At 41.6% G+C, this 14,575-nt stretch overlaps 1 protein-coding gene across 1 annotated transcript in view; it reads left to right on the forward strand.

Annotated features, from left to right (window-relative positions):
- The first annotated feature begins 392 nt into the window (after positions 1-392).
- The window catches only part of LOC308082882 (transcription factor EB-like), a 34,003-nt gene continuing 19,820 nt past the window's right edge, over positions 393-14,575 (forward strand). The window contains 9 exon segments of the mRNA XM_080424954.1: positions 393-437; positions 2,628-2,654; positions 2,656-2,709; positions 2,711-2,797; positions 2,800-2,808; positions 7,999-8,097; positions 9,361-9,402; positions 9,404-9,568; positions 12,414-12,503. Of these exon segments, the coding sequence (XP_080281080.1) occupies positions 408-437; positions 2,628-2,654; positions 2,656-2,709; positions 2,711-2,797; positions 2,800-2,808; positions 7,999-8,097; positions 9,361-9,402; positions 9,404-9,568; positions 12,414-12,503 (603 nt within the window). The 5' untranslated portion in view covers positions 393-407.

Consider the following 14,575-nt stretch of genomic DNA (forward strand, 5'->3'; position numbering starts at 1 on the left):
AGATGATATATCTTTCTGGTGTAATGTTGTGTTTTTGTTTGTTATGTTTTTAAGTGTTTTTTTTGTAAGAGGAACGCAATGGAAATAATATGACTGTATATGTCAGAAAAGTGCTATTGTGCTCTTTTTATGTGATATCACCAAATAAAATCTCCTCTCTCTCTCTCTCTCTCTCTCTCTCTCTCTCTCTCTTTCTCTCTCCCTCTCTCTCTCTCTTTCTCTTTCTCTTTCTCTCTCTCTCTCTCTCTCTCTCTCTTCTCTCTCTCACTCTCCTCTCTCTCTCTCTCTCTCTCTCTCTCTCTCTCTCTCTCTCTCTCTCTCACCCCCACAGTTCTCTCTCCTCCCTTCGGGCTGGACTGCGGTGGGTTGACGTCGGCTCGCCCCCCCCTCCCCCTCGCCCCCCAGCCATGGCCTCGCGCATCGGCCTGCGCTTGCAGGTAAAGTAAAGCACGTGCGCGTGCACCGCACTCCCTCTTTTCCCGGTGTTTTGGCTGTTGGGCGTGGTTTTGAGGTTTAGTTTCTGTGAGGTTAAGGTTAGGGTTAGGTTTAGGCATAGTGTTTGTGAGGTTAGGGTTAAGGTTAGCGGTTAGGTTTAGTGTTTGTGAGGTTAGGGTTAGGTTTAGCTTTAGGGTTAGTTTAGTGTTTGTGAGGTTAGGTTTAGGGTTAGGTTTAGTGTTTGTGAGGTTAAGGTTAGGGTTAGGTTTAGTGTTTGTGAGGTTAGGGCTAGGATAGGCATAGTGTTTGTGAGGTTAGGGTTAAGGTTAGGGTTAGGTTTAGTGTTTGTGAGGTTAGGGTTAAGGTTAGGATTAGGCATAGTGTTTGTGAGGTTAGGGTTAGGCATAGTGTTTGTGAGGTTAGGGTTAAGGTTAGGGTAGGCATAGTGTTTGTGAGGTTAGGGTTAGGTTTAGGGTTAGGTTTAGTGTTTGTGAGGTTAGGGTTAAGGCTAGGTTTGGGCATATACAGTAACCACGCCCACCTGGGTGAAATACTGAAGAAAGAGGGGGTCCCCCACTCAGCCATGTTTATTTTTCATATTGTTACGGAGTCTTCCCCCTAGTGGTTCCAACTAGGCCTGCAACTATCCATTATTATTTACTTAACCTTTATTTCTATTGATTAACTGTTTCTAATAATAGAATAAGTGATTAAGCACGTAAGCATTACCACACAATGGTGATGGCATGTTGTGCTCATGTGTTGTGAGCTTGATGATTGACTGTTTTTACGGCGAGGAGAATATGGTTTGTGGACTGTGGAGGGAAAAAAGAGCAGACCTAGTATAGAGCCCTGGAGGACTCCTGTCATCTAAGTATTATGAATAATTAAGTACATAGGGCATGTCGTTGTTGTCGGGCAGAAACCTCTTATCTCCAGATTTCTAAACTTTTTGTGTTTTTTCATAAATTAACGCCCTACTTGATCATACTACAGCGTCACACAAAAGCAGCAAAAGTAGCAGATCTACAAGCTTGAAACGAGGCGCGAAGCGGCACGTTTTGAGCTTGTAGATCTGCTACTTTTGATGCTTTTGAATTTGAATCCTGAAAAGTAACAGTTTTGAATATATGAGGTTTCCACTCGACAGAGACGATATTAACAAATTGATTGCCAAGATATTAAACATAGTTTTCTATCCCCGTGCCTGCCGTATAATTACCTCAATCCGATGATATTTGAAACGCCGTGGAAACCGACATTGTGTAAAAAAAAACACCACGAAAAAAGTTTCCTGTGAGTAGACGGAAGGATCTGTGTATCCATGGGAACGACAAGTTTCCAACCGCGATCCGCCATTTTGGAGCTTTGGTCCGCTGAAAACGGGTGGTTTTCAATGGAAAAAAAAGAAACTGAGATACAGCCGTTTTTCTGAAAATCCCATCATTGGGGCGGGCGGAAGTGACGTTTTTTTGGAATGATGTCAGATTCACATTTTTCTTCTCTGAGAGAGACGATCGATCATTCCAAAGCTGTGTTAGGTCGCCCCTTGTGGAATTTCCCCCCAAAAATTAAAGAACGCATATATGCGATCTAGGCAATTAAGTGATGGATTTGAAAGAACGCATATATGCGATCTTGGCAGTCAATGTGTTTAACCCATTAAGGACCTGGAACTGTCATTTTTAGATTTGAGCTAAAAAGCATTATTTTACACTTTGGGCTATTCAAAAATAGCAGATATACAAGCTCATAGCGCGGCACCGAGTGCCGCGCTACGAGCTTGTATATCTGCTATTTTTGAAAAATCGTGAAAATGTGTGCAAATCTTTGAATTTATATATTTTTCAAGCGAACATTTTTTAACTCAAGTCTTTGCTTCTGGGGGTCCCTGGAACAAAATATTTTGATGGGGGTCCCGCGGCCGAATACATATAATTTTGGGGGTCCTTGACATGAAAAAGATTGAGCACCACTGATATAGAAACATACGTTTTTTCAGAAAACTGTTGAGATTTAGGAGACATGTAGAATCGGCTTCAGGTCTCAATGGGGTTAAGTGGTTAAAATGGCGAAACAAATCATGTTGCATTTTTGCGTGCTGTGTGTGACTTTGTATACTGAATGTGTTTGTTTATTGTGTGTGTGTGTTGTGTGCGCGCGTGTGTGTGTGTGTGTCTCCCCCCATGCAGCTGATGCGAGACCAGCTGCAACAGGAGGGAGCAGCGTGAGCGGCAGCAGCAGCAGCAGCAGCAGCAGAATGCGGCGCTGCAGGTACATGCAGCAGCGCATGGCCGCCCCCGCGGCCCACCACCGCCATCAACACCCACAGCACTTCCAGAGCATGCAGGTCCCCTGTGGAGGTGCCTCAAGGTACGTTTTAAAAAAAATTGTCGAAATATGGAGATACAAGGTTTTCTACCCAACAACAACGATATGGTAATATCGTGCTTTGGCATAAGTGTCCTTACTATTTTATACTTTCAAAAACGTCCAAAAAAAAATTCAATTTCTATTTTTTGAAAAAGCCTACAACTACAACTTGCACATCATTTGATAAAATAAGAAAACATAATGCAAATAAATTACAAATTCATATTATGGTCACAACATGATATTATCATCACACTATCGATATTGAGGTATTAAGTCAAATTATCCATTCATAATCATGAATGAATGAATGAAATAGTTTATTTCAAACTTTAAATCATAAAGGTTACACACAGTGACTTGCTAAGACGGCTTAGGAAGGATTTGGGTTAAAAGGGACTTTTTGAATTTCAGTCACGCCCCGACACACACAGACACACACACACACACACACACACACACACACACACACACACACACACACACACACACACCACACACACACACACACACACACACACACACACACACACACACACACACACACTGCGCACACACACACACACACACACACACACACACACACACACACACACACACACACACACACACACACAGTCCTGATTGTTCATTTAACCCATTAAGACCTGAGAAACTACCTTCTAAAATTATCAGTAGTTCTCAAACTTTTCTGTGCCAAGGACAAAGAGAGAGATGAAACTTAAAGGTATATATATATGTATTTTCTTTCTGAAAATGTTTAGATTTTTTTGGGGGATACAATTGTAGGAAAGTAAAACAACAACCTGTAATTTCCTGGTGACAGACATGACAGCCAGCAGACAGACAGGCAGACAGACAGGTAGAGAGATAGTGTCTCAGACTACAGATACAGGACAGATAAAGTCAAAGTGACATTTTTGTCCTGATTCCAACACATACCTCAGTGTCTCTGTGTCTTCTTATCTCTGACGGCTGACGCTTATGTGTCTCTTTTTTTTTTGGGGGGGGGGGGGGGGGGTGCAATCCCAGAGAGTGTGTTCATCCCAGAGAGTGTTGTGTGCTATCACACACTTTAAAGGAACAAGTCCTCCCTCTTACTCATTGCTATGCTATCTCCATTTGGAGAAGAGGGGGGGGGGGGGGGCTGGTTCTGATACTTCCTGCGGTACACACACCTTTACCACATCCTCTTTTAGGCTAAAAGGACAACACAAACAAGTCCTGGGGACTTGTTTGTTTATACGTTTATTTGGGAGGGACAGTACATATTAATGAACACCCACACATACATGTTAGGTTATGACTTTTACAAGGGCCAGTTAGGAATTGCAGCCTCCTGAAGGTATTTTATTAGGGCAGTTTTTGAAAGTGAGTAGGGTTTTACATTCCTTCACTACTTCTGGTAGGGCATTCCACATTTTTGTTGCATAGCAGGAGAACGAGTTCAACCCCTTGTGGTCCTGTGTATTCAATTCATCAACATAGCATTAAAAAAATCAACACGGTAAAACATGTCATGACAAATGACAAATACAACACACTATTATGTACGAAAGAGAACAAAGGAAGAACGTCTGCAGTGAATGGACACCCCCTTTCCTTTTGATGGGAATTTTACATTTACCTCCCCTTGTGGTCTACAGATAGATGTTTTTTTTTCAGGGACAATTTTGAAAGAAACCAGTGATACACATCCTTTAATTAATGGATGGTGTCATTACACATGATGGAGGCAGAGCAGTAGAATCATAACTTCCCCATGTTTGTTCTATATTTGGGTAATAATACCAGATCATGGTTGCTCCCTCTAGTGTTGTGGCTGTGGGGAGTCCAGTCACTGTGGAGAGAAGTAGTCAGACAGGTATGAGGCAGTGGTGTGTTCTAGTAAGTTTACTCCACTACATCTCAGAGGCAAATATTGTACTTTTACTCCACTACAATTATTTGAAAACTTTAGTTACTAGTTACTTTGCAGATATAAATTATTACATTATAAAACATACATTAACCACTTTAGTCTTATTTTATACTGTAGCTATTTGAAAATAGCAGATCTACAAGCTCACAACGCGTCGCATCGCGTGTATGGTCGCCATTCAAAACTCCAATGGCCAGCAGCCATTATCACCTCAAGACACAAGCCTTCACCTCCGACGCCACAGTATCACATGAATAAGGCTATTTGAGCTGAAGTTTACATTCTTGCTGCCCCCCAGCCCCTCCTCCTCCTGCGTACGTATCAGATACGCTTGCTCTGACTTTTTTAGATGGCTTCACTTGGCTACGAACATTTTCTGCAGGTCCCACTATGTATACAGTATGGCGTAACACGGTAGAACACAATACTGGTGTTAGGGTAGTGAGGGCACTGTCTCTTTGACTATCTTAAATACCAATGGATATCCCATCGATATTTGCTTAAACCCGGTCTTCTACCCTGAGACATCCCAGACTAGCAGAGTGTGTTGGAATTAGCTGCTGGGTCATGTGGGGGTCGTGTGTGTTTGCCTTTATGAAGAGTTGCAGCATGAAATTGTGTGGCTTTCCTTTCCTTTCACCTTGTTAGAGATTGTGTGGCTGTTGACTGACTGACTCACTGACTGACTGTCAGCCCACACACACACACAAATGCACGCACACGCGCACACACACACACACACACACACACACACACACACACACACACACACACACACGTACACACGCACGGTCACACAGTCGATCCGCTTTTGGCGCTGGTTGTCACGCTGTAGTTGTTCTTCAGAGATGCTTTTCACTCCATCTGTGCTGACGGACAGTGTTGCCAGATTTTGCAAGAGAAAACAAAGCGGCCACTGCTACGAAAACAAGCCCAAAAAGAAGCGACTATTGTAGGCCACATGATCATAAACACATGGGGTCCCCAGCAAAATGACTTAATATAGCACTTTTATACATATACATCTATACTTTGGCTACTTGAAAATCGCTGATCTACAAGCTCACAACGCGTCGCAATCGCAATGGCGTTGTGAGCTTGTAGATCTGCATTTTTTTCCTAAATCTTGAGAATTTGATGACATATTTTGAATATTTGTGAAACATTTTAACTACACACGTCTTTTATGGGGGGTCCCTGGCCCAAATATTATTTACAGATGGGGGTCCGTAGCCAAATACTTACTAATTTGGGGGTCCTTGCCATGAAAATGTTTATGAACCACAGGTTTATAAACAACATTAGGAAACAAGCCCACATAAGAAACTACACTTTAGAAACAAGCCCCCCCAAAAAAAACACAACCTACAACTACCAATATTTACAAGCGACTTTACAGAAAAAACAAGCTTATAAGTTGCTTATAATAAGCATGTAATAATGGACCCGTTGGTTCCATATCTCTGCTGTCGGTCAGAAACCAACTATGTCCAAGATAGGAGATTTTTCAGGAAATGAAAAAAAATAAAACATGTTTTTTAGAACAACACAACACTGCCTCTTCAAAGTTGGTATGGTGACTTTATACATCGTCAGATACTTGAATGTGTCCTTATATTATCATCACTTTACCCAAATACATTATATTATCATCACTTTACCCAAATACATTATATTATCATCACTTTACCCAAGTACAGCTCATGTGGAGTTAGGAGGTTTTTGACCATTAATGTGGAGATAGTTGTTTTGTCCATCATTGATTAGAAGTCAGACAGGAAAAAGTTGGAGTTAGGAGGTTGGACCGACAGTTTGAGGTGGGTAAACGGTCCAGACGTAAAGGGTGTTCAATAGCACTGATGTATTACAACAAATGTAAAAGTAGAAAAGCAGAGATAGTTGGTTTCTGCCTGACAGTGAGGAGTTAAATGAACACTGAAGGGTTTTACTGCGTTGGGCGTATAGTTGCTATAACTCGTCTGTCTGTCGCTAATGTGTTTTTTTTTTCTCTTATTGGCTTATGAAGACGTTGACACGTTATGAAGCTGACAGCCAATCAAGTTTGTTTATGTCAGCTGTCACGACTTGGTTTCTCTGTCATTAAATGTAGAAACATACACAGATCATATACACACACACACACACACACACACACACACACACACACACACACACACACACACACCACACACACACACACACACACACACACACACACACACACACACACACAGGCGCTAATGAACAGGTTCTGTACTTTTCACTATCCATCTATTTACATCCTGACCTTTCTGTGTTCTCTGCAACCCCGACAAAGACTTTGTCGCCCCGATCATGTTTTGGTTTTCCTATTAGACGTTCCTAGAACACTTTAAACGTGTTGACTGATTCTTTTCCTTACAGTAATAAGAGGGAAATGAATCTGTATTTGCTGAAACGTTTGTGGTTAATCGGGTTGATTGTTTGTTATAAAGCAGGGCAGGGGTTTGGTGGTGTTTAAAGAAGGAGGAATCTTGAATGGGAAATTAATACTCCTCCAAGTGTAAAATGGTAAATGGTGCATTTATATAGCGCTTTTATCCAAAGCGCTTTACATAGATTGTGCATTACATTCAACCATTCACACACACATTCACACACACATTCACACACCCATTCATACACCGATGGCGGAGGAAACCATGCAAGGCACCAACCTGCTCATCGGGAACAATTAGGGGTTCAGTGTCTTGCTCAAGGACACTTCGACACTAACTCTGAGGGAACGCCCCAGCCCGGGATCGAACTGGGAACCTTGCGGTTTTCCAGTTCACTCTACCCGGCCACTCTACCCGTGAGCCACTGCCGCCCCTAGAGTGTCAGATCCACTTACAATTTGCAATTTAGGAATTTATCAGACGCTCTTAATCCAGAGTGATTTACAGTGATCAAGGTAAAGACAAGGTAATACATCAAATGCATAGAGATAGTAATCTAGGATCATAGGTAAACCAAGAACCAGTCTAAAACAGTATAATATGTATATTAAAAAAATCTGTACATTGAAACTATACGAACTATAGGTCTTCGGGGACTAACCTCTTAGCATTTAGAGGTTAGTCTTAAGGTTTAGGGTTAGAGTTTTCCCTCCTCTCACAATACGACACGTTGTGAGCTTGTAGATCTGCTATTTTACGGCTATTGTTCAGCTGTTATTTTCAACGCTTTCCTAAAATGTTGAGGTCCTCACAAGTGTATTAATACAAACCTGTGTGTATGTGTGTGTGCAGGTACAGACCCACCTGGAGAACCCTACAGACTACCACATCCGACAGTCTCAGAGACAACAGGTGAAGGAATACCTGTCTACCACCCACGCCACCAAACAGGTATCTGTCTGTCTGTCTATCTAACTGTCTGTCTGCCGCATATCCATGGTATAAATGTTGCTACTGCTGCGTGTGTTCTCAAAATGCAGACACTTAAAGTGTGGGACGGTGCGCGGTTTCACATGTGTGGCTCGTCCCATTCAAACGCCAGCTGTCCGTTGTGAGATTTTCTCGGAAACAAAACTAAGCGTATATGCCGCATATGCTGATATCTTATAAATATCATTAGCACTTACTGCTGCTTTTCTTTAAAGGGCAAGACCACTTTGGTAGAGGTTTGGGTTGTGTAGTTACCTTGACATGATGTAACTCCAAAGGTGGACAAGAAATACAAGATAATTTCTCCATTGATTAGAAATTGATAATTCAAAATATGCTCCTCATTGACTGTACGCTGAAACAGCTCTCAAAGTCACTCTTTTAGCACGTAAACGAACACAAACAAAGCTGATTCAGACCATATAGAACATCACCAAACCCACTACTGTTTGTTTTTTAAATAAAAATGTTAACTTCCTGCTGATTTTACTATTTGAAGATCCGGATCCGCGGATCCAGGCTGGGTTTTCTTCTTAATAAAATTAGCTAAATCAATTTCTAATCAATGGAGAAATATTTTTTGATTTCTTGCCCACCTTTGGAGTTACATCATGGCAAGGTAACTACACAACCCAAACCTCTACCAAAGTGGTCTTGCACTTTAAAGGGCAAAACCACTTGAAGAGAGTCCCTGCTCTTCTATTGAGACATTTAGATGGTGTGTCTAGACGTGAGAGAGACATGACCTTTGACCTTTGACAGGATCCTGTTTCTAGTTTGACACAAATTTTGACCTGAAGGTCAAGATTCCATTTATCCCCTGAGCAAGCAGACAGGCTCTATTAGCTCAGTGGTAAAAAAAAAAAAAAAAAGTTCAGCACTTGCACAGGAAACCGGGTTCAAATCCGGAGTAGAAGAGGAAAGTTATATAGTGCTGCTTTAATATTAATGTTATATCATCTTAAAAATCTCTGTGTGTGTGTGTCTCTCTCTCTCTCTCTCTCTCTCTCTCTCTCTCTCTCTCTCTCTCTCTCTGTCTCTGTATCTCTCTCTCTCTCTCTGTCTCTCTCTCTCTGTGTGTGTCTCTCTCTCTCTCTCTCTCTCTCTCTCTCTCTCTCTCTCTCTCTCTCTCTCTCTCTCTCTCTCTCTCTCTCTCTCTGTGTCTCTCTCTCTCTCTCTCTCTCTCTCTCTCTCTCTCTCTCTCTCTCTCTCTCTCTCTGGTAGACGGTCAATGCGGTAGCAGGGGTGGTGCAGCCCTCCCCTCCTCCCCCCCTCCTCCTCCTCCCTGGCCCCCCCGGGGGGCTCGGCCTCCGCCCCCCCGCCCCCCCTGCACTCCCCACGCATGCGCACGGAGCAGCTCATGTCTGGGAACAGCGCCCCCAACAGTCCCATGGCCATGCTCAACATCGGATCATCCAGCCATGAGAACGAGGTAGAGACACACACACACGCACACGCACAGACACGTGCGCGCAGGTGGCGCATTGGTAAAGTGTCTGCCCACCACCAGCGGTTGTGGGTTCAAATCCACCGTGGTGCATCCGGCTTTTTCGAGCGTCTACACCATTGGTTCTCAAAGTGGGGTCCGGGGACCCCCAGGGGTCCTTTAGGGGGTACCAGGTGGTCCACAGCTAAATGAGTTAAACTAAATCAGCATCACAATCATTGTAACCACTTTAACCATATAGTTATACTTTGGGCTGTACAAAAATAGCATCTGCTATTTTAGAAAAATCATGAAATCTTTTGCAAAAGTTTTTCAAATCTTTGAATATTATATTTTTTTAAAGCAGTCCACGGACAAATACATATCATCTTTGGGGACCCTTGACATGAAAAAGTTTGAGAACCACTGATTATAGCAACCTTTGTAGAATCCCCAGAAGCTTCGATTTAAAAATGTTTGCTTTAAAAAATATATTGTCAATATATTTCCATCCACAAATTTTCATCATTTAAAAAAAAAAATAGCAGATGCTTTCCCGGTCTTAATGTATTAAATAAGTGGTTAAATCCTAATGCAATTTTTCAAAAGTACAAAATCTGCCTTCGAAATGTAGCAGTGTAAAAATGCAAGTATCACTTGTAAAGTACAGAAGATACTCAAAAAAAGTACCTAAGTATTAGTACTCAAGTGAATGTAATTTGTTACTGTGCACCACATGGCCCACATAAAATAATAAAAGATCAAACCTTAATTTCATTCGAATAAGATGATAAAATAATAAAATGTTTCATAGCAGTGATTGACACGTGTTGCACTGAGCAAATTGCATAATTGCAAAAACCATGCAATTATGACATGATTACACATCTATATAGAAATAAAAAATATGAGTTACATTCTCTCTCCTGATTTTATGAAGCCATAATGACTTCATTACTCCTTGAGGTGTGTGTGTGTGTGTGTGTGTGTGTGTGTACACGCGTGTCTGTGTGCGCCCACATGTTGCGTGCATGCGTGAGTGTGTATCGGCATCAAGGTTATAATAGTTTGGGATTTTTCATTTTAGTTTAGTTTTAGTTTGTTTTGAATATTTTTTTAAATAATATTTTAAAGCGTATTTGCTAGTTTTTATTTTGGAAAATGCCAATAGTTTTAGCCCGTTTTATACTTTGGGTTATTTGTCAGATGCTGGATTGAAAAGGTAAGTATTGTGTAATAAAAACTTAGCATTTAAAAATGTATTCAGTTACAGATCCACCAACCAACCATCCACAAACGAAAACTAAGGGTATTTTGTCTATAATTTCATTTGTTTTAGTTAGTTTTGTAAACAATACAGTTTCAGTTAGTTATTGCTTTTGTTTTTTTATTGTAGTTTTTATTTAGTTCAGTTAACAAAAATGTTATTACATTTTTTGTTATTTCATTAGTGTTCTATACTACTACTTTAATAACCTTGATCGGCATGCAGAACACGGATGAGAGAGACAAAGTATGTTCATCTGTTTGTGTCGGTCTGCTTTTGTCCATGTTCTACATGCAAGTGTGTGTTACTGTACAGTATGTACACGCAGAACCTCTTATCTCCATATTCTTCTTCTCGTGTTTTCTTCATAAATTAACGCCCTGCTTGATCATAATACAGCGTCACATAAAAGCGTCAAAAGTAGCAGATCTACAAGCTCGAAACTTGGCGCAAAGCGACGCGTTTTGAGCTTGTAGATCTGCTACTTTTTTTATTTTCGAATTTGAATCCTGAAAAGTAACAGTTTTGGACATATGAGGTTTACACCCGACAGAGACCATATACTGTATGTGTGCATGCGTGCGTTCAATTTGTGCGTACGTGCACGTGTGTCTGTGTGTGTAAAATTGTGTTGATCTTTCCTTAAAAGCTTATAGGCATGTATTGACTAACTGGCGCTAACTGACTGTGATTATCATTGCCGTTTAAACGCTCCATTATGGCCTTGGCAGCCGTCATTACAGCTTAACAAGTGACTGAGGGACAAGACAATAATTATGAGGCCCTTTGAACCTGCAGCCAGACTTTGACCAATCTGATATTTTGTGTGCCTCATATTCCTGCCTCTCTCCCTGTAACTGGCACTCACTATATATATATACTGATATAAAAGCAATCCACAAACTATTTCAACAAAAAAAAAGTTATTTTAAGCCAATCTGTATAGTTATATGGTTATACATGTGTGTGTGGGGGGGGGGTCCCCTTAAATAAAATCACTATTGCATACAATGGGCAAGGCAGTTGTATATGTATAGCACATTTCAACGACAAGGTGATTCAATGTGCTTTACACAATTATACAATGACATTAGGATGCATAAAACAAAAGAAGCAAAAATAATTAACAGATACAGTAACAGTGCAGAAGAGAAATACAAATAAAGTATCTTAATCAAAAGCAGCAGCAAAACAGAAAGGTCTTTAGTTGTGTTTTAAAAGAAATAAGAGTGGCAACAGAACCTGCAGTTTTCTGGGAGAACAGAAAGCAGGCCTTTCCCAGATGACCTGAGAGATCTGGATGGTTCATGATATCCTACAAGAATGTATTTTGGCCCTAAAACCATTTAAAGCTTTATTAGACCAACAGTAGTATTTTGATAGCAGTCTCTACTATGAATCTCAACCAATAATCAACTGCATAACAGTGGCCGATGAATGTTCTAGCACTTAACACAAAATATGAGACTATAGTGACACTTGAGTCTTTCCATCCACATGCTCGCAGTTCTACATGAAACCAGTTGTTCTAATTCTAAGTCTTGCTTCTAATTCTCCCGCCTTTTTTTTGCTGTCAACTCTTAGATGGATGAGGTCATCGATGACATCATCAGCATGCAGTCCAGCTATGATGACATCCAGGCGTACGTGGACTCTGTCCAGATGCCCAACACGGTAAGAGACCCAACTCTACCTCTCTATAGCCTGAGTTATGCTTCGTTCTAGGAGGGCTATTGGGGCTTATAACCCATTCAATCCGGGAACGCATCTGTCTCTTTAGATTTCTTTGGCTATTCAAAATGGTATTTTTTTATTTTTTGAAAAATAACATAGTGGAGTGAAAGTTTTTGCAAATCTTTGAATATATATATTTTTAAAGAGAATTTGTAACTCAAATCTTTGCTTCTGGGGGGTCCCTGGAACAAAATACTTTGAGATGGGGGTCCGCGGCCAAATGCATATCTAAAAATGTTTTCTAAATCCTAACAGTATGTTGCTATAATATCAGTGGTGCTCCAACTTTTCCATGTCAAGGACCCCCTAAATGATATGTATTTGGGCGTGAACCCCCATCTCAAAATATGTTGTTCCAGGGACCCCCCAGAAGCACAGATTGGAGTTAAAAATGTTCACTGTAAAACAACATAAAGATTTGCAAACATTTTTCCAAAGATTGCAGATCTTACAAGCTCATAGCGTGACTCGTTGCCGCGCTATGAGCTTGTAGATCTGCTATTTGTTAATAGCCAAAGACATGTAAAATGACACAGATGCTTGTAATGTGGGGTCAGTCAGGTGAGTCTGGTGACTTGCGGTTCTGCTGAGTGAAATTATGAATGTAATAGTAATCTTGTTAAATGTAATTTAACGCTAATGTAAATATAATTTACTGTAATCAAAGATAAGATTTTTTTTTTTTTTTATTATGTGAACCTAATTTTATTTGATTGATTGATACGGGCTGGACCCTAAGTGGCCCCGGGGCCTGAGTTTGAGCATCACTGCCCTAAAGGCTCATTTATTTGACTTAGTTTGATAAAACATGCTGCGTTTTACACTGAAAAAGTGTCGCTGTGTTTCACCTACATTGTGGTCGTTTGATGAAGCATGAATTAGCCACTGGTCTTTCTTTCTTTCTTAGATTTCTTCCTTCCTTCTTTTCTTAGATTTATTTTGGTAAATTAAAGCTTTTTTCCGATGTCCTGACATCTAGCGGTCCTCTCCTTTAGCACACTGGGTTGTGTTGTCTGTCTGTCTGTCTGTCTGTCTCTAGCCGGTCACGGATGTGACGCGATGTCTGCTATTTTCGGTGTGTGACACTGCCGTACGTTGAAGTATAAATTAGGCATCTATCTGTCTGTCTGTCTGTCTGTCTCTCTATCTCTGTCTGTCTGTCTGTCTGTCTGTCTGTCTGTCTGTCTGCCTGCCTGCCTGCCTGCCTGCCTGCCTGCCTGTCTGTCTGTCTGTCTGTCTGTCTGTCTGTCTGTCTGTCTGTCTGTCTGTCTGTCTGTCTGTCTGTCTGGCTGTCTGGCTGTCTGTCTGGCTGTCTGTCTGGCTGTCCGTTTATCTGTCTGTCTGTCAGTGCGTCCCTCTTAAGGGTGGAAGAGCTTTTGGTTGTTGTTTCAGGGGGAACTTTATTGCAAACACACAGACACACACACACACACACACACGCACACACACACACACACACACACACACACACACACACACACACACACACACACACACACACACACACACACACACACACACACACACACACACACACACACACACACACACACACACACACACACAGAGAGCACACACACACACACACAGAGCACACACAGAGACAAATAGGGGTTTAATTGTCTAACTGTATAATTGATTTAAACAGACGTACTCATAGAAACATTCCGTCGTTCTCCACCAGGCTGTGTGAAGGAGGGGGGAGGGGGGAGGGGGGGGGGGGGCAAGGAGGGGAGAAAATTAACAATTAAACCTCTGGCAGTTAGTTAGAGTTCAACTTGTTTACAAGGCATCCAGAGAGAGAGAGAGTTAGGAAGGAGGAGGCTGGGGGATGGGGGCAGAGGGAGTGAGGGGGGGGGGGGGGGGGGTGAGGATAATTCGTGTTAGGAGGAAAAAAACAGGCTGAAAGTCCAGTTAGGGGAAAGTTCACTGTTGTTTGGTGGTTTGAGCTGCAACTAGAAGAGAGACAGGAGTCTCTCTGCCGAGGTCAGTCTGTTAGGGCGAGAGAGGTG

The sequence above is a fragment of the Gymnoscopelus braueri genome, assembly GCF_963280865.1.
Source record: "Gymnoscopelus braueri genome assembly, chromosome: 3".
Lineage (NCBI taxonomy): Eukaryota > Metazoa > Chordata > Actinopteri > Myctophiformes > Myctophidae > Gymnoscopelus > Gymnoscopelus braueri.